At 37.1% G+C, this 27997-nt stretch overlaps 1 protein-coding gene across 2 annotated transcripts; it reads right to left on the bottom strand.

Moving 5' to 3' along the window:
* Positions 1–1057: 1057 nt before the first annotated feature.
* On the bottom strand, positions 1058–9313 carry LOC114078910 (apoptosis-associated speck-like protein containing a CARD). 2 transcript variants are annotated; one of them, XM_071616422.1, is made up of 4 exons: positions 9095–9313; positions 5858–5884; positions 3866–4164; positions 1058–1405 (listed from the first exon to the last, which is right to left on the bottom strand). In XM_071616422.1, the coding sequence occupies exons 3-4, from the start codon at positions 4152–4154 to the stop codon at positions 1224–1226; spliced, it is 471 nt and encodes a 156-aa protein (XP_071472523.1). In that variant the 5' UTR covers positions 4155–4164; positions 5858–5884; positions 9095–9313; the 3' UTR covers positions 1058–1223. The 2 variants fall into 2 exon arrangements, with proteins under 2 accessions (XP_071472523.1, XP_071472522.1); XM_071616421.1 differs by lacking the exon at positions 5858–5884.
* Positions 9314–27997: the final 18684 nt, after the last annotated feature.

The following is a 27997-nucleotide window of genomic DNA, read 5'->3' as shown; positions in this document are numbered from 1 at the left end:
GAAACAAGCATCACAATTTCTAACTTAAATTGATCTATGAATTTCAGATTATAAGTTTTTAAGAGCTTAATGAAGAATTCAAAGTGTACCTCAAACTTTTTTCAAAATCTGTGTGATTCCTAAATTTTCATTTTGATGTCCAAATAATGAAAGTTCAGATAAAGAGGTAAGTGTCTCAAAGATGACACAATTAAGAAAAGATGTATGACAGAAACAAGAACACAGCTGTTTATGACAAGTATTAGCTTGGTTTGAACAAAGGTAACCTATGAGAAAATAAAAGGCCGCTATGGTAGAGAACAGAATAATCAAGGTTTTACTCTTCTCTATTTTCAGTATGTTTTTCTCAGAATCTAGTTTCATAGTATTTCTAAATGAAATCATATTTTACTCATTTACTAATACAATCAAGCTTAAAGAAAGAAACCACAAAGCCCTATTTCTTGCTCTCATAAAGATACACCAACTATATATCTAAAATAAAAACACTGGATTAGATAACAGTTTTCTATGAAAACCAAGTACAAGCACAGTGTTAAGTATAAATTGTACCTAAGAGATAACCTAATTGAATTCAGTATGTTTTAGGGAGGAAGAGGTTTTAGTAAAAACTGGCAAGAAAAATTCCGATGACATGATACACACACATAGACAGATTTTGATGTCTATATATACTTATTTATGGACACTTATAAAATAAAAACAAGAGGTAAAAATTTCCAGTCCTATATGCAATAGTATTTATTTTTTCTTAGCAATTATAAGACAAATCTTTTATGGATGCTTGAAGATTTTATTTTTATCTAACAGCTAAAACTTCTTATATGACTTAAAATTTTATCTTACAGCAACACCATAAAACCTCAATCTAAAACCTCTTTCTTTATTGGTTCTTTTAGTTATATATTGGTTGGAATTCATCTTGACATAATTGTACAAGCATGAAAGAGATTTTGTTCTAATTCAAGCCCTACTTCCTCTCCTCCCCTTCCCTCTTCTACCCTCTGCTCCCTTCCCTCTATTATCTTTCTATAAGTTTCACTCTGACAAACTATAATTAGCTCAGAAATGTTTTATTAAAGAAATAAAAAGAATATGTAGAATAGAAAATAAAGCACTGGAACAAAAAACACAAATTTCATGTTAGTCTCCACATTCCATAAAAAAGTAATAAGGGTGAATATTTTCAATATTTTTCTGTTGGAAAGGGTTTTTTTCTCTTTTTATTTATCATCATCGTCATCGTCATCATTATCATCATCATCATCCTCATCATCCTCATCGTCATCGTCATTGTCATCATCATCATCATCATCACTCGATTCTTCTTCATCGGTTTCATCATCATCATCATCATCATCATCTGTTTCATCATCCTCTTTTTCCTTATTTTTTTTATCATTTTCTAGAAGTTTAGAGGTAAAGAACATCTTATTTTATTGTCCCTATTTATAGGGAACAATGTGCTTAACCCTTTACTTCAGTCAGAATAAAGACTGAATAAAGCTCTTGCCTCTTTGTCTCCTACTACCCTTAAAGGTCCCATAGGTATTTTGAGCTATATATATAATATCTGAACATTGTCAGGTATTCAAATTTGGAATCAAAACTTTTCTGTTTTTATTTTTATTTTTTTGACACAATCACAGATTGTACATTATATGTCTGGGATTGAACCTCAGGTTTTTCAGACTCTAAGAGCAAAATTCTTTCCACTACAACAGGTAGATGAGTTTCGTGTTTGTATGTAACATAAGTGCAAGAAGATAGTTTTTTCATTCGTTTGTTTTCAACACACAGTATTTTTATTTATTTTTATGTGGTGCTAAGGATCGAACCCAGTGCTTCATGCATTCAAAGCAAGCACTTTCCCACTGAGCTACAGCCCCAGCCCCCTAGAGTTTTTAAATTAGACAACAAACACACCCACAAGATACACTCACAAGAGTAAAATTTTTTCCCCTAATAGATTGGGCAATGCTTTATACTCTAACTAGATTTTGATCATCTCTTTAAAACACTTTTAGGAAGTATACTTTAATGGTTACAGGAATAACTTCTAGAATCAATCTGAAATGTGACATTTCTTAAGTTTACCCATTAAAAAAATTAATTTCTCTTAACCTTTGGTTTTCTTATCTAAAAAATAGACATAATATTTATAGCTCATAATAATTAGCAAGATTTTTGACAACTTTAAATCTTTTCTAATATTTATTAGATAAAATTTACATTTCATGTATAATTTTAATTACTTTGTTATCTTATTTAAGTATTTATAAAAGCTTGTATGTGTTAGATATTTTTATGGACTCATATTTATGAATTTGAGTCCAAGCCAACTAATTTCAGAATATGTATATAAAGCAAGAGATTACTGGGCTATCGACTGTGTACTCACCTTCACTTAATATTCCTCTGAGCCCAGTTTTTGCAATGAGTATGATTCACTCTTATTGATACAGGATTGGCATAGGATTTTTCATTGTATTAGGCATTGTAACTAATCTATAGCTAATTAAAAATATACAGGAGTGTGGACCTAGGTCATATACAAATACTACCATTTTACAGAAGAAAAGAGGACTTGAGTATTTTGTTATCTGCAAAAGGTCCTGGAATCAATCCCCAGTATATACCAAAGGAAAATTGTAGTTTTATTTTGGAGAACATCATAATATCTGCAGTCCAAGCTGTAACAATTCATTTTGGTGACCAAAAGTCCAAATTACTTTAAAAATCCTATTTGAAAGTTAGTAATTTCTTTTTTACCTCAAAAGAGAATCCAGTTTTCAAATACATTGCAGAAGAAAGATAACACTGGGAATTCCTGTTTAGTAGATCTTTACTTTGCTAACTAAAGTAGCCATCTCTTCTCTTCAAAACATTATCTTTGATGAGACAATATTCAATAATGCTCAGAAAATTCAGGGCAAATTTTCCAAAAGTACCATGAATGATCTATTAAACTGGAATTAGCATCATGATCTCAGGTAATGAAAAGTGCTTGGAGTAAAAGATTGTTCCTTCTCTGACTTTCAGATCTTCATTAGCAGGGGTTCTGTGAGACCCCTAGAACTCTGTTCTTAGTAGCTGGCAACATTCTTTCCTTCACTACTGTTTTTAGCTAATCAGAGAAAATCTCAGTATTTTTATCCTTTATCCCTGAGTATTCTAGTTATATTAAGAAGAGAAAGTGAAAAGGGTATTTATCATCTAAATTCAATAGTTGTATAGCCTTGAATACTATGCCTGACTTCAACTGTCATTAGCAACCAATCTTTTTAAAAATATTTTTTAGTTGTCAATGGACCTTTATTTCATTTATATGTGGTGCTGAGAATCAAAACCAGTACCTCACACTTGCTAGGCAAGCACTCAACCACTGAGCTACAACCGCAGCCCCTCCAACCAATCTTACCCTAATCATAATGTCATAAATCCATCCTTCTCTAGTCTTCATTGTTTCCCCTTATTTTACATCTACACAACTCTTTATGAAACTACCATATCCCCCAAAACAAAGTTATTTCCATTGTTCTCATACAAGTCTTTATTATTTACTTAGTTACTGATGATTAACAGTGTGTACACCTATACAATTAACCAGAAATAATAAAATTATTATAAAAAAACACATAACCTTGGGAATAATTTGTCACCTAAAATGAATAGTAATGACTTGAAAAACCTAGACTAATACTGTAGACATATTGTCAATATTTGGGGGGACAATGCTTACTAAATATGATGGGATATGAAAATAACTGCAGAGTTTTGGTGAGTAGGTGAAACTATGATTGAGATTTGAAGCTTTCTGATGGAACAGTAACAAAAGCAGTTAAAAGTCAGAGTTTTGACTCACCCTTGATATCATAAAGGAGCCTCTCAGCCACGTGTCTCTGGTGAATTTTTTTCAGGATTTTCATGGTAACCTTCACTGCATTCCATGACCCGTAATGGTTGACCAGGATTTCAGCAAGATCTTCATGATCGGAGACTTTCTTAATCTCCCCCCTAGGAATATTCTTAAGTTTTTTTTTTAGCTCGACATAAGTAAGTTTGCTCTTAAACTTCTTCAATTCTTCATCTACAAGTTCTTGAAGAGAATTTGCCAAGTGCTCACGTGCCATTTTGTACATCTTTGAAGACATTGATAAGTGTCTATTAAGGAATTAAAAGCCAGATAGGATAGCAAAGATTAGTTGCTGAAAGCTAGAACTTTTCTCAAATTATCGCTTTACATTTATAGTCACAGCTAAGAATCAAGGGTACATTAAGACTAGAAGAAAAATCCAAGCAGAGCAAATTAAGAACCAACAAAAGTAAGAAAAGCCATGATCTAAAAGGAAAATGTTAATTTGTATTCCATGAATGGAATCAACATACATGGAAAATATCCAAGAAGAGATTTAATCTAGAATATTAGCAAGAGACATATTAAGAATGAACATTATGTCTTAATAATATTGGGAAGTAGACACAACCAAAACACTAAAAAAAAAAAAATCAAAAGATCACTACTAGCTTTAGAAAATATAAAGTATTAGAATGAGAAATATTCTTAAATAAAAATATAGCTTAAGCAGTCGTTCTCCTGAAGAGAGTCCCCATCTCTTCTAGCAGAAGTCAGGATGCCAAAAACTCAAATCGGTCCCCACATACTTCAAGTAAAACTTTCTATCTCTTGGGACTTCCCGACTCTATAGGCTCTCTATGTAAAAAGGAAAAATGATCCCCAGAGTTTGATGATACCTTCCTTGTCAAGATCCCTTTATCTTTCTTTAACTTTTCAAACCACTTCATTATCATTAATATTTGTTTTAAGCCTGTAATATCTTAATGTATCTTTTGTCTCTGTTCATGCTTATTATCACAAGAAGCTCATAAAACACTGTTCATCATGTAACTGGGCATCAATTTTCATACAGTTTGAACAGTCTCTTTTTTCTGTCTTTAAGTTTGATTTTGTTTGGATATGGGTATCTGATTACTTACCACATTATTTTGTTCTTGAGCTTAACCTCCATAATGTTTCTACTATTATGTAGATGCAATAAAATGACATACTATCCAATTTGAGATAGATGGTACAAATGTAGGAGAAAGAGCAAAAAAGTTGTATTGCAAAGAAAGACTTGGAGGAAAAATTCCCTTTACTATCATGATGAATGAAGGCTAAAAATAGTTGAGAGTTATTAAAGTCTAAAACCTACAATGTATGTATAATAAGATTTACACATCTTATATGTGATATAATTCATTTATAACTGTTACTATGTTTCTAGAAGCTTCAAGATGGATATGAACCCTTAATCAAATATAGATAGAGAAAATATTTAGAATGCATATGCATGTTTTATATTGTGGTAAGAGCACTTTATGTGAAATCTACTCTTATAACAAACTTTTAGGTATACAATATAGTAACACTAACTATAGACATTAAGTTGTACAACATCTTACATAACTGAAACTTAGCATCCATTGAATAAAAATTTCCTGTCTTCCCTGCTTCTATTCTTGACATCTCTCATTCTACTCTCCATTTCTAAGAGTTGGGCTATTTTAGATTCCATATGTAAATGGAATCATTCAACATTATTCTCAATAATCAAAATGTGGAAGCAACCTAATGTCTATCAGTAGATTAATTGATAAAAAAAATGTAGCATATACATAAAATGGAATATTATTCAGCCTTTAAAAAGAAGAAGACTGCCAAAGATGATAATATGGACATTATGTTAGGTGCTGCTACAACTTATATTAAAGTATCTAAAAATGGGATGTTTTACAATCAAAAGAAGAACAAAGTGATAGAATGTCATAAAATAAGTACAAGAAATTTACTCACCAAAAAAAAAGTCCTGAAACTTTCTTTCTGTAAGAAAGTGTTTCAGATTAGGTGCTGGTGTTTAGGAATTTCTCTCAGAGATCCTGACTTGGAGCAGCATTCCAAATTACCCGTGGACTTTGGGAAACAGTCTTTATATAGTCTTTTTAAAAAATTCTGATCTCATCTGATCTAAGCACTGATGCTCAAAATAAGATAAAATTCATTCCAAAGAAATAAGAAAAACAAGGTATGGTATGGGAAAAAATAAAATTAAATCACTTCTGCCTGCAGGCAGAAGAGAGAATGAAGAAATCCATCAACTCATACTACTGATTACAGAATAATAAAGGTGGGTACAGAACCTGCCATTACACATTTGTTTGGGGGAGGATAAAGAAATATTCCAGGTATCTATGAGATAAACATATATCAGATACTGGATGATAGTGGAAAAAACACGTAACAGATTCAGAAAACAAATTTATGAACAAAACAAATTTCTTATTTTTATGAGGCTTAATCTAACAGAGAAAAAAGTGAAGTTAAACAAAATAAATTTTGTAAATCATTATTGTAATCATAGGAACCAGGCCAAAGCAAGAGGATACTACAAGAGCCTCCACCAAAACTACAGTCAGAAAATATGGATTTAATTGTAATTATATTGCTTAAAATCTGGAAAACATTGACCAAAAACATGTCCTTCAAACCTATGGTAGCATTCATGATTAACACGGTGTCTCAGAATACTGCATTCACATATTTTTAGTTATATGTATACTCTCCCTAAAAGCAATCTTTAATCCACGAATTCACATAGAAAAAATGAAGTTGAGTCAAGTCCAAATGCCAATTATTTGAATCTTCAGTATGAAATCTGGCACTACTCCTAAGTCTCAGAAAATTACAATTTGTCAACAGCCAAAGAGTGCTAAGCCACCATATACTGGATGACTGAAAACAGATCTACTGCAACCAGCTGTGACACCTAACCACAAAGGCCAGCAACTAATTGAGGAACACAAAGTTATTGTGTTACACAGTTGGGCTGCACAATCTCCAGCCCTCAACCCCAGAGCTAAAGCCAAAAGAAAGTATGCAGAATGCACATCCATCCCTACCAGCAGTCTTGACCACCCCAGTGGAAAGAAGCTTTTTATTTTTTAGCAGTACTCTTTTTATTTTTCTTCATCTTTTTTTCTGCTCTTCTTTCTTTATTGTTTCCTTTTTTTTCTTTTTTCCCTTTTCCCCCCACCATTCTTTGACTTTTCTTTTTCTCTTTTTCTTTTTTTTTTTTTTGTTTGTTTTTGTTTGTTTGTTTGTTTTTTGTTTTTGGGGGGGTTTTTTGTACCAGGGATTGAAATCAAAGGCACTAGACCTTAGCTCTATTTTGGATTTTACTTAGAAACAGGGTCTAACTGATTTGCTTAGCACTTCACTTTTGCTAAGGCTGGCTTTGACCACATGATCCTCCTGCCTCAGCCTCCTGAGCCACTAGGATTATTAGGCATGTGCCACCATGCCTAGTTCAACTTTAAATTTTTTTAATTCATCTTCTTTCAAATTTTAACTTTTAAAAATTTTTATCCTAAACATCACTTCATCATATAGTATTAAAATTTTTCAATTTTTTCCATTATGTACAAATTTGTGGGCTTGAATGTGGGTGTGAGCATATGTGAAGGCATATGTGTGTCCTCATGACAATTAGGGCTACAGATGTCAATGGAGACACCAGACTATTATCTTAAATCAGCAGAATGGATCAAAAATAAGATCCAACCATATCTTATCTGTGAGAGACTTATCTCAAAGGTAAAACCCTCATAGGGTGAAGGTAAAAGGACAGAAAAAAAATATTCCATGCAAACCAACCCTGAAATCAGAATAGAGTAACCATTTTCATATGAGCCATTACATCCTGGTAAAGAGAATAATCCAACAAGAAGAAACAATAATAATATATATGTGTTCCAAATATTAACTCAATTACATTTAAAAAAAAAAAGACTACTTGACATTAAATCCCAGACAGACCCCAATACAATAATATTAGGAGATTTTAACACACACTCATGAATAGACAGATCATCAAAGCATAAAATCAATAAAGATATATCCAACCTAAATAATTCTATAAGTTAAATGGATCTAATAGATAACTACAGAGCATTTCACTCCAAAACAGCCAAATTCTCTTTTTCTCAGCAGCTTATGAAACTTTCTCCAATATAGACCACACTCGAGGCTAAAATATAAGTCTAAGTAAATACAAAAAAACTTCATGTAATCCCATGTATCATATCAGAACACAATGGAATGAAACTAGAATTCAACAACAAGAAAAACAATAAAAACCACATAAACACATGGCGATTAGACAATACTCTTTTAAATGAAGAATAAATCAAAGTAAAAGTGAGGGAAGAAATCAAGACATTCTCAGAAACAAATGAAAACAAGGGTATAACATATCAAAATTTCTAAGATAGTAAGAAAGCAGTAAAAAGAGGAAATTTTACTGCATTGAGTGCATGCATTAGAAATATAGAGAGATCCTAATTCAATAAACTTATTCTCCACTTTGAGGGCTTGTGAAAAGAACAAACTAATTTCAAAATCAGTGATAGTCAGGAGATATTAAAGATCAGAACCAAAATTAATGAAATAGACAATTTAGTTAAATACACAAGAATGCCAGAAGCAGTGGCACATGCCTGTAATCCCAGCAGCTCTGGAGGCTGAGATAGGAGGATCTCAAGTTCAAAGCCAGCGTCAGTGACAGTGAGGCACTAAGCAACTCAGTGAGATTCTTTCTTTACATAAAAAATACAAAATAGGGCTGGGGATATGGCTCAGTGGTCAAGTACTCCAGAGTTCAATCCCCAGTATCACAAAAATTTAAAAAAAAAAAAAAAAGAAAGAAAAGAAAATGCACAAGATCAACACAACAAAGAGTTGTGTCTTCAAAAATATAAAGAAGATTGACAATCCCTTATCCAAACTAGCTAAAAGAAACAGAAGTCCCAAGTCAACTAAATTAGAGATGACATAGAAGATATCACCACAGACATTTCTGAATTCCAGAGGTTCATACAAAACTATTTTGAAAATTTATACTGCAATAAACAGCAAAACCAAGAAGACACTGACACATTTCTAGGCACATATAATCTGCTCAAAATAAATCAGAGATACAGAATACATAAAGAGACAAATCTCAAGTAATGAAATTGAAACAACAAAAAGCCTTACCAACAAAGAAAAGCCCAGGATCAGAGGAATTCTCAGCAGAGTTCTACCAGACTTCTAAAAAAGAACTAACACCAGTCTCCCTCAAATTATCCCATAAAATTGTTAAGGTCGGGCGAGTGTCGGAAGAAGAGACCACCAAGAGACTGTCTCATGCAACAGCAGAGGGTTTATTGGGGGTCCAGCATGCTGGGGCTCAGAGCTCACTTCGGAGAAGCAGAGAGCCCCGAGAACAGCTTAAGCAGAGCTTATATACATTCTTTGGAGAGGGCAGGGACTTCACATACATCATAACAAATCATTGTACACCGTGGGAAAATCAAACAACAACTCTAAAACATGATTAGTTCATTCACTGGCGGGAACAAGTTGGGTAAGGGTGATTGGTCAGTACAAAAAGGGGTGTACATTCAAACTGATTGGTTCAAGCCCTGAGGTATGTACGTACTGAGCTGCATGGTTTCTGGGAGGGGTTGTTTTCACAGAGCAACCAAATGGTCAGGAGAGATTTCTCAACATACATTGAGTGGTTTCTCCAGGAGTTGTTTTGACATCTACATAAATTTCAGGTTCCAGGAAAACAGAACTCAAACTCAACCAAGAAAACAAAACTTAACTTTTACATTCTTAACCTTTCATTTATTTAAAGGGAGGGAACATTACCAAATACATTCTATAAAGCTAATATAACCCTAATATTGAAACACATCTAAGAAAGCAAACTAGACACCAATATCCCTGATGAACATATATGACAAAAATCCTCAATAAAATACTAGCAAATCACAACTAAAAGCAACTAAGAAGATAATGCACCATAATCAAGGGAGCTTTATTCCAGGGATACAGGGCTATTTCAACAAATTTATTGCAAACAAACAAATGTAATTCATCACTTAAACAGAATCAAGAAAAGAATCATCTCATCATCTCAATAGTTACAGAAAAGGCTTTTGATAAAATACAGCAACGATTCATGTTAAAAAATTTGGAGAAACTAAGAATAGAAGAAATTTACCTCAACATTATTAAGGTAATATATGACAAACCCGAACCCCAAATCATACTAAATAGAGAAGAACTGAAAGCTTTCCCTCTAAAATCAGGGACAAGACAAGGATGATCCACTCTCACCACTTCAATTCAATATAATTCCCAAAACTAACCAAGCAAACAGGCAAAAGAAGGAAATTAAAGGGACACAAATGAGGAAAGAGGAAGTCAAGCTATCACCATTTGCTGATGGCATGATTCTGCATCTAGAAGACCAAAAAAATTCCACCAGAAGACTTTCAGAGCTAATAAATGAATTTAGTAAAGTAGCAGAATACAAGATCAAAACTCATAAATCAATAGCTTTTCTGTACTCTAACAGTGATTCAACTGAAAAAGAAATAAACATCCCCTTCATAATAACTTCAAATGTTATGCTCGAATTCGGAACCCCCAAAGACCACCAGAGACCCAAAATCGATGTAAGCAGCAAAGAGGTGTTTATTGCAAGCTAGCTCGGTCCTCCGCGCGCGCGCGCACACACACAGCAACTGGTGACGCTGAGAGGCCCCGAGCCCAGGGTTTGCAGCAGTTTTATACATTTTTTGGAGAGGGCAGGGACTTCACATACAACATAGCCTCTTTTAGCAAATCATCACACACCGCGGGAAAATCAAATAACAACTCTAAAACATGATTAGCACATTCACTGGTGGGAACAAGTTGGGTAGGGGTAATTGGTCAGTACAAAAGGGGTACTCGTTTGAACTGATTGGTTTGAGCCAAGAGAGGTGTAAGTGCTGAACTACATGGTTTCCCAACTTGTTATCAACCACCATAAACTACTGTGAGGGTCATCTGGCATCCCAGGTATTTCCCTGTCTCATGCTGACTGGTGGCTGTTAGGGGGCTGCTATGGATCCCCACCTAGCCTGACTGAGTCAGGGACATCTGGCGCAGCAGCTCTCTCCTGTTATTTGTAGATAAACAACTTAGCAGGGTGGGAATGTGCTTAGGAGTGCTCTGTGGGTTTTTCCAAGGACAAAGGTCATGTCCCTTCCTTGGACAGGCTTTGCTCTGAGGTAGAGACTGGTTTTTCAAAAAATATCTGAGAATTAATCTAACCAAGTAAGTGAAAGAATTCTACAAAGAATACTATAGAATGCTCAGGAAAGAATTTGAAGACCTCAGAAGATGGAAAGACCACCTATGTTCTTGGATAGATGGAATTAATACTGTCAAAATGGCCTTATTACCAAAAGTAATTTACATATTCAATGCAAACCCCATCAAAATACCAATAACATTCTTCACAAAACTAGAAAAATTGGCCTTTAAATTCATTGAAAAGAATAAGAGACCTAGAATAGCCAAAACAATTCTGAACAAGAAAATAATACAGAACTAACAAAATACCTGACCTCAAATTGTACTACAGAGCTATAGTAACAAAAACAGAATGGTACTAGCATCAAAGTGCACATGAGGACCAATGAAATAGAATAGAAGACACCATCACAAACCCAAATACTTATTGCCATCAATGTGTGTTTAGATAAAGAAAAAGATATGGAATTTTGAAAGCAAGAATTAAGGACAAGCAGTTGGTGTAGATAGGTAATCAGTGTAGACAGGTCAAACTGCAAAAATGGAGGAGGGTTTGAGTCTGGGAAGTTACTGGGAGATTGGAATGTTAATGTGTCCAAAGCCCTTTGATTACCAAAATTACCTGCCCATACTGCTGCTCCCAGAAAGTTGTTAATGAAGCACCCCCTGAGCAGACAGTCAGCTGCTAATTAATGCCCTCTGGGTTGCAGCTCCATTTCAGCCTGGATTAGTCCACCTTGTCCCTTCCAGCCCACCTGCTTCTCACCTTTTGGGCATCTCATTGACATATTCTGGGCCTAGTCATGTACACAGGAAGGAGACAGAGAGGGGGGAAGAGGGCAGGAGAGAAAAAAAAAAGCCTAAAATATATAAAATGGGCAGGACACTCATTTCTTGGGATACAAGAATAGTAGCTGTGATCCTCTTCTCCCTCCTGGGAGAAGTCTATGTTACTATTTAAAAAAAAAAAAAAAAAAAAACCCTGCTTTCTATGCTTACCTCAGCTGTTTCTTTAATGTCCAGACTTTAACATTTGAGGAAGCAGAACTCATTACTAATAACGGGAAGTATCATTACCACAGACTCTTGAGTAATGTGTTACTCTACAGTGTTATAATCATCACAGTGTTACTAGATGAAGGAAATTGTTTAGCTCCATTATAATTTTCAGGACCACCAGCATGTATGTGTCCATTATTGACTAAAATGTAGATAGGTGGCAAAAGATTATATTATACTTTTTTACTATATATATATTAAGTCACCCTTACTTATTTGGCCATGAAGTATGGATCATTTTATTGTGCTACTAAATTTATTTTACTAATATTTTGTTGTTAAGGATTTTGTATCTATGTTCATTTGAGATGTTGGTATGTATGTTAGTTTTTAATTGCTGTAACAGAAATACCTGACAAGAACACCTTAGAGGAGGAATTGTTTATTCTAGTTCACAGTTCCAGAAGTTTCAGTCCATAGATAGCCCATTCCATTGTTCTGGACCCAAGGTGAGGCAGAACATTATGGCAGGGGGACATGGGAAGGATCACAGCCCTATTTGTGGCATACAGGAAGCAGAGAGAGAGAGAAAGTGGAGAAGAGGTCATAGGTGTTACTCAAAGCTTGGTCCTTGTCCCCAATACCAATTTATGCCAATTTAATAATGAGAACATGGTTTGAAGGAAAAAGAAAAAGAATGTTGATTGCCTTGCTAGCAAAGGAGAAACACTGGGACTGTCCAGAGGCTGCGGTTCTGCCCTTCAGGAGGAACAAGGAGAATTTTTTTTTTTTTAAATATTTATTTATTTTTTTAGTTATCGGCAGACACAACATCATTGTTGGTATGTGGTGCTGAGGATCAAACCTGGGCCGCACGCATGCCAGACGAGCGCGCTACCACTTGAGCCACATCCCCAGCCCAAGAACAAGGAGAATTTAAAGGAACTCTTCATGAGTAGAGGGTCCCAGGGCACCCTGATGGGTATTAGATCTTCACTTCTCAGATCCTCAGGCAGATATCTCCTTCCTGTGGTGGGTGTGCTGGAGGACAATTAACTAGGAGACTCAAGGATAACATTGTCTCCCTAAACTTGTTAGGGAGGGGGAGAAAAGATAAGAGAGCAAAAAAACATATGCCCTATAAAAAATAAGCCTCAGAGAAATTAGGGCTATATTCAAAAGGTGAAGTGGACCACTGTTACATGGGGAATATGCACCCTTCCAGGGCACCCAAGACCCACTTCCTTTAGCATTCCCCACCTATCTAAGGTTATTTCCCAGTCCATTCAAAATAGAATGGACTGATTAGGTTACAACTCTCACAATCCAATCATTTCTTCTCTGAATATTTTTGCATTAGTATTGGAAATTTTAGAGGTACTTTATATTCAAATCCTAACACTTTGTAATTTTATTTTCTTGTAAGGTCCTTGTCTGACCTTGGTATCAGGATAATGTGTTTTAGTCAGTTTTCCAATGTAAAACAAAATACTTGGTAAAATCAACTTAAAGAAGGAAAGATTGATTTGGCATCATGATTTCAGGGTTTTCAGTTCATGGTCACTTGACTCTATTGTTTCTGGGCCCATCATGAGGCAAAACCTCATGATGGGAATCATGTTGTTATCACAGATTACCAGTGAGGAGTTCTGCTTCCCAGTTGCTGAAGTTGGAACACCAGAGAAGTTCTGAGGCAAGCATAGAAAGCAAGTTTTATTTAAAGAATAGCAACACAGATTTCTCCCAGGAGGAAGAAGAGGGCCATAGCTGGTATCCAAAAAAGGGGGAGTGTCCTGTCCCTTTTATACATTTTAGATTCTTTTTATTCTCCTGCCCTCTTCCCCATTATCTTTCCCCATCCTGTGTGTGTGACTGTAATGCCAGACTCCTGGGACCCCAGTAGACCTCCAGGAGCCGAATCTGATGCAATCACACAAGAGTCTTTATTGCAAGCTTGAGTCTGGACTCACAATCATTTTTTTTTTTTGATGCAGCAGTCCTGGTCCTTTGTTCAGTGAGATTTTATAGGTTTTTGAGGATACTCTACGCATCACAACATCACACAGCAAATCATTTCACACCACGGAAAAATCAAACAAACAACAACTCTTAACCTTGATTAGTACATTCATTGGCAGGAACAAGTTAGGTAGGGGTGACTGGTTACTACAAGAGGGGATTCATTTGAACTGATTGATTTAATCTGTGAGGGGTGTAGGTGCTAAACTACATGGTTTCCTAACATGTCATCAATCACTGAGACTACTGTGGGGTCATCTGCCATCCCAGGTATTTTCCCTGTCTCATGCTGATTGCTAGGGGGTTGATATGGGTCCTCACCTAGCCTAACTGAGTCAGGGACATCTGGCAATGCAAATCTCTCTGGTTATTTGCAGACAAACAACTCAGCAGGGTGGCTTTGTGCCTAGGAGTGCTCTGTGAGTTTTTCCAAGGACAAGGGTCACGCCCTCCCCCTCCCTCTGGACAGGCCTTGAGGTAGAAGCTATTTTCAAAAATGGAGTTACATCAGTTTCTTGCGACCAGGCCAGGGATGGGTCAAATGGTGGAGTGATCAAGGAAGGTAGCAGGCCAGGAGGCATTAATTATAGCTCCTATGACTGGAGCTGCCACGTGGGAATCCAGTGCCCCTTAGCTTAGAGCAATGGGAGTGTTGAGATGTGACAAGCCAGCTGTGAGCATTGAGCATATAGAGTGGACAGAACCCACGTTGCCTCTCTGTTTGGGCTGGTGACTTATGGGTCTTTTCACTGGCTCTGCCTATGATTCCCACACAGCCCAAGAGATGGGGATGGCCTTCCTAGATGTCAGTCAACCTGCTGACAGACAGACATCTGGAAGCTAGACTCAACCTCCTACAACCTGACCCCTTGCCTCATTTGAATGACTTCTCCCCAATTAAAGGGTTCAGCAGTCACTCACTTTCTTGCCTGCCTTGTCCCCCCTTGTGGGAGCTGCAGCTGAGAAGCAGTCACTGAATCCAAAGAAAAGGTACTTTCTGTGTCTGTGTCTTTAGTTCCCAAATTCACTTGGAGTAACCCTGATTGGTTTAGTCATGTGATGCAACACTCCTACAACTTCCTGCAGGGAGGGATAATTCTGGGACAAGTTACCTTAGCAAAAGGTTGGAGCAGCAGCAGAAGGAAAGGCTTTGGAAGGAGGAGGGAAAGGACAGCATTTGATTTTCTTTCCAACCAGCCCCCACCTTCCTGATCAGACATAATTCTTTATTATCTATATTGACTGTGTTTTTGTTCCCCAGCTTCAGTATGGTAGAGCAAAGTTGTTCACCTTAGGGGTGGCCAGGAAACAAGTAGGAGAAAGAACAAGGTATGTGCTTCCAGGTTATATTCCGAGTGACATACTTTCTTCTACTATCCCCTATATCCTACAGTTTCCATCACCTCCCAATAGTGTGTTAAATTACAAACCCATCAGTGGATTAATCCAGTGATGAATTTAGAGGCTTCATGACTAAAACATCTCTGAATGGGCTGGGGTTGTGGCTCTGTGGTAGAGCACTCGCCTAGCACATGCGAGGCCCTGAGTTCAATTCTCAGCCTCACATAAAAATAAAGGTATTGTGTCCAATTACAACTTAAAAAAATTTTAAAAATCTCTGAAAACTGCTTCATTAGAACCAAGTAAATCAGAGTTTTGAGATAATACTAAATTCCCTGCTATGCCAATTTCCTCCTGGGTTCTGCAGCACAAACTGCAACGCAAAAAAAAAAAAAAAAAAAAAGACCACCAGCTCCAATTTAAACCAAATTAAAGCAATCCAGGCCAGAGAACAGTAACAACTGTTATGCTTGTAAGGGTAAAAGAAATTGAAGTTAAAGCGTAAAAGTTAAAGGGTAAAAGGCCGGGTGTTGTAAAGTTTCTAAGCTGCAAGGTCTGAGTTAAAATGTAAAGGATTAGGTATTTTTAGGTTTCTTTGCTACCTGAAAAACCTGAAATTTCTCTAGCTGTTAAGACAATGCTTGGAACTGCCCAGTAAATATTTCCCCTGACTATTTGGTTGTTTAATAAAGGCTCTGTGTGGTCGCACGTAGGCATTGCAGGGCCTGGACCAATCAGTTTAAATGTAACCCCCTCCTTAGGAATGACCTATCACTCCAGCCTGACCTGTTCCCGCCAATGAATGAACTAATCATGTTTAGGAGTTGTTCAATTTTCCCACGCCTCATGATGATTTGTTCTGATGTATACAAAGCCCTCGGCCCTCCCCAAAAAGTGTACTTAAGCAGTGCTCAGCCCCTGCTTGGGGCTCTGGCTGCTTTCCCTTCTTGAGTGGGCACGGAGCCCCAGCATGCTGGTTCAATAAATCCCCCTTCTGCCAATTGCATGAGTGGTCACTTGGTGGTCTCTTTTTCCGACGTTTTGCGGGACCCTTACAATGCTCAAATTTGGGACCCCCAAAAGACCACCAGAGACCAAGATCGATGTAAGCAGCAAAAAGGTGTTTATTGCAAGCTAGCTCGTAAATTGCAAGCTAGCTAGTAAATTCACAAGAATTTACAAACTACTAAGACTGAATTATGATGAGTTAGAAAATTTTATATTTTCACTGTTGAGTATGATGTTGGTTGAGGTTTTTTTTAACATATGTTCTTTATTTTTTTCAGGTAAGTTCCTTCTATAACTAATTTACTTAGTTTTTAAGCATGAAAGGATTTTGAATTTTGTCAAGTATCTTTTGCATGTATTGAGATTATCATATGATTTTTTTTCTGTTAATGTGGTGTATAACATTGATAGATGTGTATGTGAAAAACCATCCTTGGATCATAGGGATATATACCAGTTGGTCATAGTGAATGATCATTTTAATATGTCATTGAATTCAGTCTGTTAATATTTTGCTGAGTATTTTTGTGTGTGTATTCACCAGAATCCTCTATTTTTATTTTTTTGTGTCTTGGTCTGGCTTTGGTATTAGAATAGTGCTGGCTTCAGAAAATGAGCTTTGAAGTGTTCCTGTTATGCTCAAATTTGGGACCCCCAAACACCACCAGAGACCCAAGATCAATGTAAGCAGCAAAGAGGTGTTTATTGCAAGCTAGCTCGGTCCTCCGCATGCACACACAGCAACTGGTGATGCTGAGAGGCCCTGAGCCCAGGGTTTGCAGCAGTTTTATACATTCTTTGGAGAAGGCAGAGACTTCACATACATCATAGCATCCCTTAGCAAATCATCACAAAACACGGGAAAATCAAATAACAACTCTAAAACATGATTAGCACATTCACTGGCGGGAACAAGTTGGGTAGGGGTGATTGGTTACTAAAAGAGGGGGATTCATTTGAACTGATTGGTTTAAGCCATGAGGGGAGTACCTGCTGAAGTACATGGTTTCCCAACACGTTATCAACCCCATAAACTACGGGGTGGGTCATCTGGAATCCCAGGTTTTTTCTCTGTCTCATGCTGATTGGTGGTTGCTAGGGGGTTTCTATGAGTCCTCACCTATCCTGACTGAGACAGGGACACCTGGCTCAGCAGATCTCTCCTTTATTTGTAGATAAACAACTCAGCAGGGTGGGTATGTGCTTAGGAGTGCTCTGTGGGTCTTTCCAAGGACAAAGGTCTTGCCCCTTCCTTGGACAGGCTTTGCTCTGAGGTAGAGGCTGGTTTTTCATTCCCTCTTTTATTTTTGAAAGAAATTAAGAATATTGTTATTGATTCTTCTTTTCATGTTTGGTAGAATTCAACTGAGACACCATAGGATATTGGAATCTTCTATCTTGGGAGGTTTGTGATTACCAATTCAATGTCCTTATTCTTCTAATTTTTTTCACATTTTCTAATTCATCATAATTCAGTCTTAGTAGTTTGTAAATTCTTGTGAATTTTTTATTTCCCTGGATTGTTAATTAATACATAATTGATTATTATAATTTTTTATATTTTTTATGTAATATCAGTTTAATGTCTGTTGTTTTAATTTTATTTTAGTTCTCTTAGTCTAGTTAAAGGATTACTGATTTTATCTTTTCAAAAAATAACCCAATGTTTTTAAAAACTTATTTGTTTTCATTTCCTCTGAGTGGTGCTTGGTCTCTTGCTTAGTGTGATTTCCATAACATCCAGGGGCAAAATATTGTTTGTGTCTGGAAAGTCCCCCAAACACTCATGTGTTAGGCAATGTAGCAATGTTTAGATGTGAAATGATTTGATCCTGAGGGCTTCTGACCTCATCAGATGATTACTCCATTTGATTGATAAAGAATTCAAATGGATTTACTGGGAGTTGGTGAAAACTATGGATAGGTGGGGTACGGTTGGAGGCATAGCCTTGGGAACTCTATCAGTCTCTGCCCTCTTCTCTCTCTCTCTCTCTCTCTCTCTCTCTCTCTCTCTCTCTCTCTCTCTCTCTCTCTCTCTCCCACCACCCCCCTTCACCACACACTACTGCCAGGATGTTTTGTTTCCTCTCAGGACTAGAGCATTGGAGTTGGCTGACCAATAAACTGATTCTTCTAAAACTGTAACAATGATCTACCTCATGCTTTGAATATAGCCCTTGCTGCTCCGCTACTGAGGCTTATTTTAAAATGGACATTTTTTTTTCTTCTTCTCCCTTTCCCCTTCCTTAACCTGGGGGCAGGAACAAGATTGAATATCTTTTAGCCATCCTAGACCCTGAGTTACCTTAAATTAGGGATGCTCAAGCAGAAAAAGATGTTAAGACAGGGTGGAAAGCTTGTGGCAAGGACTCTTGCAATAAGCAATTAACCGAAGCAGAACAGAGGCAGAGGGATATCTACAAGTGATATTGGGAAGTACCCTTTATCACAGGTAGTATTTTCTGAGGATAACTGCAAACTTGCACTCCTTAGTGCTATAATTCAAAAGTGGGATTGAAATGATAAAATTTAAATGAATATTTAAACAATGCTCTTACAGAGACCAATATTTAAGTAACACTCTTATAAAAAGACCAAGCTATAAAGTAGTATTTCCCTCCTCGATGTCAGAAAGATTTCAGACATGTCATTCAGAATAACAGAATTAGTTTGTTGAAGGGCTAGAAAAAGGGAAAGGGAATACTCTCAAGGGAGAGAGTGGGTCCTCTAAGAGAGGAGAGAGACAATATGCCTCTCCTGCATTCCAGTTTTATTGGGGATCCCAGAGAAGTTTCTAGAGAATCCTACCCAGGTCCACCTCTTGACATTTGACTGACAACAGACTTTCAAGTCCTCACTGCTATGACAAATCTGTTACCTTAGCCCATGTGTAGAGGTTCTAATTGGATTCTTAACCATAAAATTATCCTTATCTTCCAAAATATGATCTATGAAAAGTGTCAAAAAATATTTTCCTTTAAAGTAACCTGGGTTCCTCTTACTAACATTATTCTCTGCCAGCATTTACATGCAGATAACAGGTAGTTTACTGAGGAATGTGACATATCCTGACCACTTAGACAAGGCACAGCTGCAGGTAAATTGGGTTTGGGCAGAGAAAATATTTGGGGGCATCAGATGGACACATTTTATAGAATTATTTTCTTAACCTCATGTTCTTACCATCCTCATCTATCTGCCCCTAATTTACATTTACTCTATCTCCAAGTGTCTCCAACAGTTCTAGCATTTCTCAAAGTTCAAGTGCACAGCTGTCTACTCTGAGACTGAAAGCAGAATTGTAGCTGTGAGTCCTTATAAAATTCAAAAAACAGGTTGCACACTTCCTATTAGATATGGAAAATGAAAAACCCTCTGAAGGGAAAGTGAGGAACAATAGATGGGTAAGCAAGAAATGAAAGACAGAGACCAGGCAGAGATGCACAGGAGAGTTTATTTGTCAGAATTTATTTGTCTAGCATTTCTCAAAATGCCCTTGGGTGGGAAAGCAGAACTTATTTCTTAAAATGGCAGCTGTCACTTAAAATGGTCATCCAGATGCTAAGCAAGGACCTTATACTCCCAAAATAGTGAGGCCTGGGGAAAAGGGGAGTGAGAAAGAAAGCCATACATTGAGAGCATTGATCCTTTCCCAGTATATTCTTTCCCAGTGACAAGACAGGCCCTGTGGAGGAGATATCCATTAAGTCTGCGAAGACAGTCTGGGAAGAGGCCAAAGCATTGATCCTTCCCTAAACAAATCCTTTCCCAGATACCAACCACTGACCCCAGGCCCTTCATCTGGTCCAGTAAGGTAAATCCCAGATACTGGCCACTGACCCCAGATCCCCTCCCATTTCACCCAGTTAAACAGATCCCAAATTCCTGAGTATCTAAGCTGACATGCTCATTAATTAAGTCACCTCTCAGTATAACTTATTTAAGCCCAGTTGTCTCCTTTGTCAAGTGTCTCATTTTCCACTAGGAGAAATGAGACCATTCCCATAGGTATGAAGCCAGATTTAAAAATAGGTAGTCAGTGTAGTTAGGTAAATCGGGTCCAAAATGGAGGCCATGTTGAGAATGAAGTCTGGGAAAAGCAGAACAACTCTTGGAATATTAATGTTCCCAAGGCCCAGAGCCCATCCCAAAGAAGTGTTAATGAAACAGCTCCCAGCAAACTTGAAGATGCTGACCCAAAAGTCCTTCCTGCCCAAATTACTCCTTTGGCCCACCTGTGCCCCACCCTTGACAAAACAAAGGACAGGAATGTGACAGGAATCAGGGAAAGCTAAATGAAGACCTTAGCTATAAAAAGGGGAATACATTTGCCCTCCCACGGATTCCATCTCTTGGGTCCCCTTCTGCCTCTGGAGAAGTCTTTTCTGCTGTCCTTTAATAAACTTCTACTTTCCATTCTGACCTTGCCTCGGCGTGCTTCTCTGGTCTTATACTTCAACATTGGGGAAGCAAGGACTCGTCACAGGTCAACAGCAGGAACAGGTATAATCCCATTCCTGAATAAAAGGCTGTGGCTGTGGCTAAGTGATAGTGCACTTGCCTGCCATTTGTGAGGCACTGGGTTCTATTCTCAGCACCGTGTTAAATAAATAAAATAAAGGTCTATCAACAACTAAAAAAAATTACAAAAAAAGGGGGGAAGCTGAGATGATGTGTGAAATTTGCATCTGGCCCCGTCCTTTTGTGCTAACACTACCAATATACAATACTGGTATAGTGGCACCCCCTCCTCCACAGAAAATCTTAACTAAGCTTCTCCAGAAATCATCACCATAATTTATTTTAGGACTATCAGCAAAAGAGTTCAAGGTAGGAAAACTTCCTATTTTCCTGTTGCTCTATTTTACTTGGCCACTGGCCTGGAAGAAATCAGCACTCCAGGTGCTGAATGCCACTTTACTAGTTTTTTCCACAAATACTTATGTAGTATAGTAGTTTGTGGAAGCCTGTTTGCAAATGCAAATGTGATTTAAAAATGACAGATCCTTTAAGAAGGCTTCTGGCCTTGTGCTGGAGCATTACAGAGATGTCTACATTTCTAAGATAAGAGAAGTTACCAATTTGGCTCCAACATAACAGCTGGCAGGGGAAGGAAACAAAGGGGAGAAGACAACTCCTTCTCAGGTGTTGTCCTTGAAGGATTAACTTGCCCAGAAGAATGAAAGAAAAAGATGCTTTTATGTAAACTTCTGCAGACTGTGAACTTCTGAGCCCCTCCCCTTACATGCTGGGTATAAAGTTCTGAAACTACCTGAATTTGGGGTTCAAGGGATTAATTGATTATAGGGAAAGCTGTACCCTCTGAACCTGGCCTCAGCCAAATAAAACTGTTTCCTGCTATCTTCAGTGCCCTGTCTCATCTGTCCCTATAACACTGGGACAAGAATATGGTAATCATTTCCATTCTAAAAGGAATGAGTAGAAGAACATCAAAGAAGGATCAGAGCAAAACAAGGCAGGGCAAACATTAATTCTGTAACTCAGTGTCTGGCATCTGATGTGAGCTCTGAAGAGATTTGGTAGCCCTGCCCCTATGACATTTGTGGCTGCAGACCTCAAGGACAATCTCTTGGACTGGCTGTGCTTAGTTCTTGCAGTTTCCCTCAGCAAATATTCCAACTTTCTGGTACCTCTGACTGATATGCTCGAATTTGGGACCCCCCAAAAACACCAGAGACCAAGATTGATGTAAGCACGCAAAGAAGTGTTTATTTTGAGCTAGCTCCATCCTCCACATGCACACAGCAACTGGTGATGCTGAGAAGCCCAGGGTTTGCAGCAGTTTTATTCATTCTTGGGGAAGGCAGGGACTTCACATACATCATAGCATCTCCTAGCAAATCATCACACATCGCGGGAAAATCATAAAACAACTCTAAAACATGATTAGCACATTCACTGGCAGGAACAAGCTGGGTAAGGGTGATTGGTTAGTACAAGAGGGGAATTCGTTTGAACTGATTGGTTTAAGCCATGAGGGGAGTAGCTGCTGAAGTACATGGTTTCCCAACATGTTATCAACCACCATAAACTACTGGGAGGGTCCTATGGCATCTCAGGTATTTTCCCTGTCTCATGCTGATTGGTGGTTGCCAGGGGGTTTCTATGGGTCCCCACCTAGCCTGACTGAGACAGGGACACCTGGCTCAGCAGATCTCTCCTTTATTTGTAGATAAACAACTCATCAGGGTGGGTATATACCTAGGTGTCAGGGACTAGAAGGAAATTCTCCTTCAAAGATTAGCCTGACAGCCCCCTGGGAGACATCCTGCCTGGGAGGCATCCTGCAGCTACCTATCTCCCTGGAACATCCTGCGGTTATCAGGATCATCAGACATCTTGCACCTGGCAGTTTTACCACCCACATCCAGCAATTGTTGATTAGAGAGCTTCCCCATCCCCAGCATATAAATACCCCTATGTGAACAATAAAAGTTTGCAGCTTGATCAGAATTTTTGTCTTGCTGTCACCTTTCGTGTCTCTTGTCCCTTCATTCCTCCCCATCTAGGTTCGCTGTCCACGTTGATGTGTCCTGCCGGATGGGACACCTAGGAGTGCTCTGTGGGTCTTTCCAAGGACAAGGGTCATGTCCCTTTCCTTGGACAGGCTTTGCTCTGAGGTAGAGGCTGGTTTTTCAAACTCATTATTGGTAACTGACTATATCAAAATTATGAAACCAGCCTAGATGTCACTCAACAGACAAATGGATAAAGAAATGGATACACACACACACACACATACACACACACACACAATGGTGTTCTACTCAGCTATTAAAAAGAAGAATAAAATTAAGTCATTCACTGGTAAATGACTAAAGAATATCATGCTAAATGAAATAAATCAAGGTTAGAATGTTGAGGGTTGAATATTTTCTCTCAAATCTAGAGAGAAAAAAGAAATTAAGAAAAAGAATTCACAAAAATAGGGGATTAGTAGCGTAAAAGGTACAGGATCAAAGGAGAGGGAAGAAAGGAGAAAAAGGAAGAACTGGGGAATAACATAGATCAAATTATGCTGTATGCATATATGAATATATCACAAGAATCCCAACTTTATGCATAATTATAAAGCAACAATGAATACACACATATACACATGTGCTTGTGAGTATAGGAAGGAGAATAGAAGAAGGAAGAGGAATGGGAAAGGGAAGATACTGGGGAATAAATTGGAGAAAATTATGTTGTATGCATACATGAATGTTTCACAATAAACCCCACTATGATATAAAATTAGCACATTAATAAAAACATAAAAATAAGGAAATCTACTATTTGTGAAAACATGAATGAACTTGGAGAATATTATGCTAAGTGATTGTGTCATAATTCCACTGCTGTGACAAAATACCTGAGAATAATAATGTAAAGGAGGAAAGGTTTATTTGCTGATGGTTTCAGAGGTTTTAGTCCATGGTCTGCTGGTTCCATTGTTTTTAGGCTTACAACAAGGCAGAAACATTATGGTGGAAGGGCAGAGAAGAAGAAAGCTGCCTTATGGCAACCAGGAAGAAAAGAGAGAGAGAGAGAGAGAGAGAGAGAGAGAGAGAGAGAGAGAGAGAGAGAGAGAGAGAGAGAGAAACAGGTCAGAAACAAGGTAGAGTCCACAAGGTCCCACCTCTGATATACTTTCTTCAACTAGGTACTGTCTCCTGTACTTTTTGCCACCCTCCAATGGTCATTCAATTATGAACTCATCAACAGATTAATTCACTGATGAGGTTATAGCCTTCATAATCAAATCACTTCCCCATAAATAACCATCTCTGAATATTGGTGATTTTGGGACCAAGCCTTCAACACATGAACTCTTGAGGAACATTCCAGAAAAAATCATAATAGTGACCTAATCTAGACGTGGAAAGATATATACTAAATGTTCCATTTATATAAAGAATCTAAAATACTCAAATTTATACAAGTAAGGAATAGATGGTGGTTGGCAGGTACTGGGCAGAGAGGAAACCAGAAGGTGATTGTCAAAGGTTACAAAATTTCAATTATACAGAAAGAATAAGTCCTAGAGGTCTACTTTATAGCACAATGCCCATGGTTAATAGTACAGTATTCTATTCTTTAAAATATCCCAAGAGTCCAGATCTTACATTAAGAGTTCTTATCACAGATTTCAAAAAGTGAGCAGGATAAAACTTCTATAGGCTATTCTTATGGCACTGATTGTACTGATCATTTCATGGGTACATCTTCTAATTCATGAAGTTGGATATTTTCAAAATATACCTCAATCATAACTTAATATTAAAGCTAAGAATATCTCAATAAAGTGGTTTTTAAAAGAGAATAAACAAATGTGTTTCAAAGAAAATCTCAGTGAACATAATTTACTGGACTTTAACCATTTACATTTAGTTTTTAAAGTTTTCTGTTTTGAGCATTCCTGGTCAATTTTAATTGCTGTAGTTTATAAAAATGGTTCCAGTATTAACTTTTGAGTCATATTTAGTGAAAATAATTTAATTTTCAATCTTTACTGGTTTTCTGAGCACACTTGGGAGACTGTTCCTGGACACCATTCAGCACCTATTTATATCACCAGCCTGGTTTCATGGTGTGAGATAGATTTTAAAGGGTTTCCTTTATTTTGCTATTTTTTTAGGCTACTTAGGAGTTTCAGTGTCCCATAAAAATTTATGAACAATTATATGCTTTCCCCATTGTGGTCCTACAAATAACTACTTGAAGAGCCCTCATGCATTATGAAGTAAAATCATTGTTTGGTATACTATTGTCCTGGAGGAAACATTTCCACTTTTATAACAACCTGATACCGCAATCATAAGAATTTTGTGCAGTCAATAGTCCATTTCAAGACATGGATGTATTGGCACCTTAGGAACCTTGCCTTGACTGAGCTTATCCAGACATTTAAGATTCTTTAATTAAGAAAAATGTACCCACTCCTCTGACAGGAGACTATTGCCCCACTGCTGTAAAGCTATGAAATTTGCTTGTTCAGAGAGTATGAAACAACAGCTTCAGGGAATATTTGGACACTGAAAATTCAGGCATTAGCATCCCATGCCAAAAATCTTAGAACCAGGATCTCAGAGGGTACAGTGAAGAAGCCTGCATTTCTCCCACTTACTTCTACAGTTCTCAGAACCCACTTAAGTCATGTCTGTTAACTGATGGGGCATGCTGCCATTTAGCAGGAAGGATGCTGTGAACCAAATGAATCATGTATGTACCTGGGTATTTCCCAGAAGCAGGAACTTTCACTGTTGTGGAGGGAAAGACCTATATTCCTCATTCCCACGACTTGGCTTGGAATATGAACAGTTCTTTAATTTTCTATAAGCAGACATTATGTTACCCATATGCCTGAATGAGAGATTTAATGAGTAAACCTTAGATTAATAAATACATCTGAGATAAGTTTATGGTGCATTCACTACAAATGCCATGATTCAATCAGACTTTTTTTTTAATTTTATTGAAATGAGGACTTTTTTTTTTTTTTTTTTTTTTTTACTTTTCTTTGACAAGTTAGGGTGAGCTCACACTTCTTCTTTGGCAGTAGACAACTTTCTCATTAATCATAACTTTTAGATTTACCTTGTTTATCTGAGGTCCATCAGCTTCAGGGTAGCCAAAAGTTTTGTCATAAAAGCAGACACCAATATCTACATTTATACTGGGTAGAGTTGAAAGATCTATAACATATTACCACATCAGGTAGTTCTAAGGCATAACAGGACTTGCTACCTGTTAACAGACAGGGCAAAAATCCATTTAGCAGAAATGCAATATCAATGTCAGTTTCACACTGCGAAGAACACAACGAAACAGTCATTTGGGTGATTTTTCCCCCAAGGATAGGTGCAGCCCAACCTCTGAAGGGAATGACATGTTTTTCTCATTCCCATGATCTAAAATTTAGATTAGTTTTTTTTCTTGAGAGAGTAGTCATTACTTTGTGAGGCTTGGGCTTCAATCTATGTCCCTAAGGTTGGTTTAATAAACTCTTACATATGTACCAGAAAGTAAAGTAAAAATAATATGGTTCTGAAGTAAAAAAAAAAAAAAAAAATCTTAATAAACAGTATTTTTACTTTTTGATTAATTATGCAAGAATTTTTGAATTGAGAGCAAACTGTAAATCTTAATTCTAAAACTTCAGTTTATCTCTTACAAAATCTTTATAGAATATATTTTTTGGTTTTGGAATTTCTGTCTTTGGTTGCTTTGTTCTTTAAATCAATTCACCTGTCTCACTTATATTGACCTAGCTAATCTTAGTTGTAAGCATAATACTTGACTGATTGTAAGGAATAATAATAAAGAAGAGATAGAGAGATAAGGTGTAGAGGCAGGGAAGGTGGCAGAGTGGCTCCTTTGTCCAAGCAGCCATATTTATTTATACCAATAGGTTATATTAGGTCATTAGTACCATAACCACATTATTGTTTGGAGTATCAGTTAAGTTGCTTATTCTGCAGTTACATTTCACAATTACAATATGCAATGGCAGGAGCTTTACACAGTTCTCAAGAAAGTCCATTGTCTAAAGTTACTGTTAGGTGGGCAGCTCCAGGAGCACCAGACCTTGATGAAATATTGTAGTTATCTACCAAATAAGTTTTAATTCCCAGGAGCTTTGTGCCTGTAATCAAGGTCAAGGCTTGATGAACACAGAGTCATCTCAGGGCATTGCCATACCAACTAGACATTGCACATATATTAGCTATATTATTAGATCCTAAGAGAGATTACAGGGCATTCTAAGGGTGGGAAACAGGGTACCTGTTACCCCTTGGGAATTTTCTCACCAGAAGAATGCTTCCCTGTACATTTCTGTGGTCAGAGTCCCTACAACTGATTATCATTGCTATTACATTTTCTGCCATGTATTTTTACATCTGACTCTTTTTTTTTTTTTATCTTTTGATTCAATTCCTTATACAAACAAAAAGCATCTGATCCAAGATACTTTTTCTTTTTCAACGTCATCTTTAAAAAAGAGATTTCTTCCCATGGACAATGGGGACAGGTTTTATAATTGTCACTTTTCTTGTATTGAATAATTTTCCCAATTATGGAAAATAGGTTGCTACTTATAAATTTCAAGAGATTCAACCATCAAACATGTTTTCTAAGCATGCATCAAGTTGCCTTCATTTCTTTGTATCTTGTTTTTATTTCAAGTAATAGATTCCTGGAATTTGACTCTAACAAACCTAAATATCCTTCAGAGGTAACACTGTTAAATGTTTCATCATTTGATGAGTGTTGTCCATGAAATATAAACACATTTCAGCCCTAGAAATTCATAGGGTCACTTTTTCACACTATTGTTCCACCACTTTTCTGCCAGAACTTTTAACTGGCTAAAATGTCGTATGTTTTTCTCAGTAATCTGTTTTTTTGTTTGTTTGTTTGTTTGTTTGTTTTTAA

Source organism: Marmota flaviventris, chromosome 9, assembly GCF_047511675.1.
Source record: "Marmota flaviventris isolate mMarFla1 chromosome 9, mMarFla1.hap1, whole genome shotgun sequence".
Classification (NCBI taxonomy): Eukaryota; Metazoa; Chordata; class Mammalia; order Rodentia; family Sciuridae; genus Marmota; species Marmota flaviventris.
This window is presented reverse-complemented; position numbering and strand designations above follow the sequence as displayed.

Coding starts and splice junctions, on each gene's coding strand:
- LOC114078910 (XM_071616422.1), bottom strand. CDS start 4,154: ATGTCTTCAAAGATGTACAAAATGGCACGTGAGCACTTGGCAAATTCT. Junction 1,406..3,865: donor GCTCCTTTATGATATCAAGG/GTGAGTCAAAAC, acceptor CTAAACTTCTAG/AAAATGATAAAAAAAATAAG.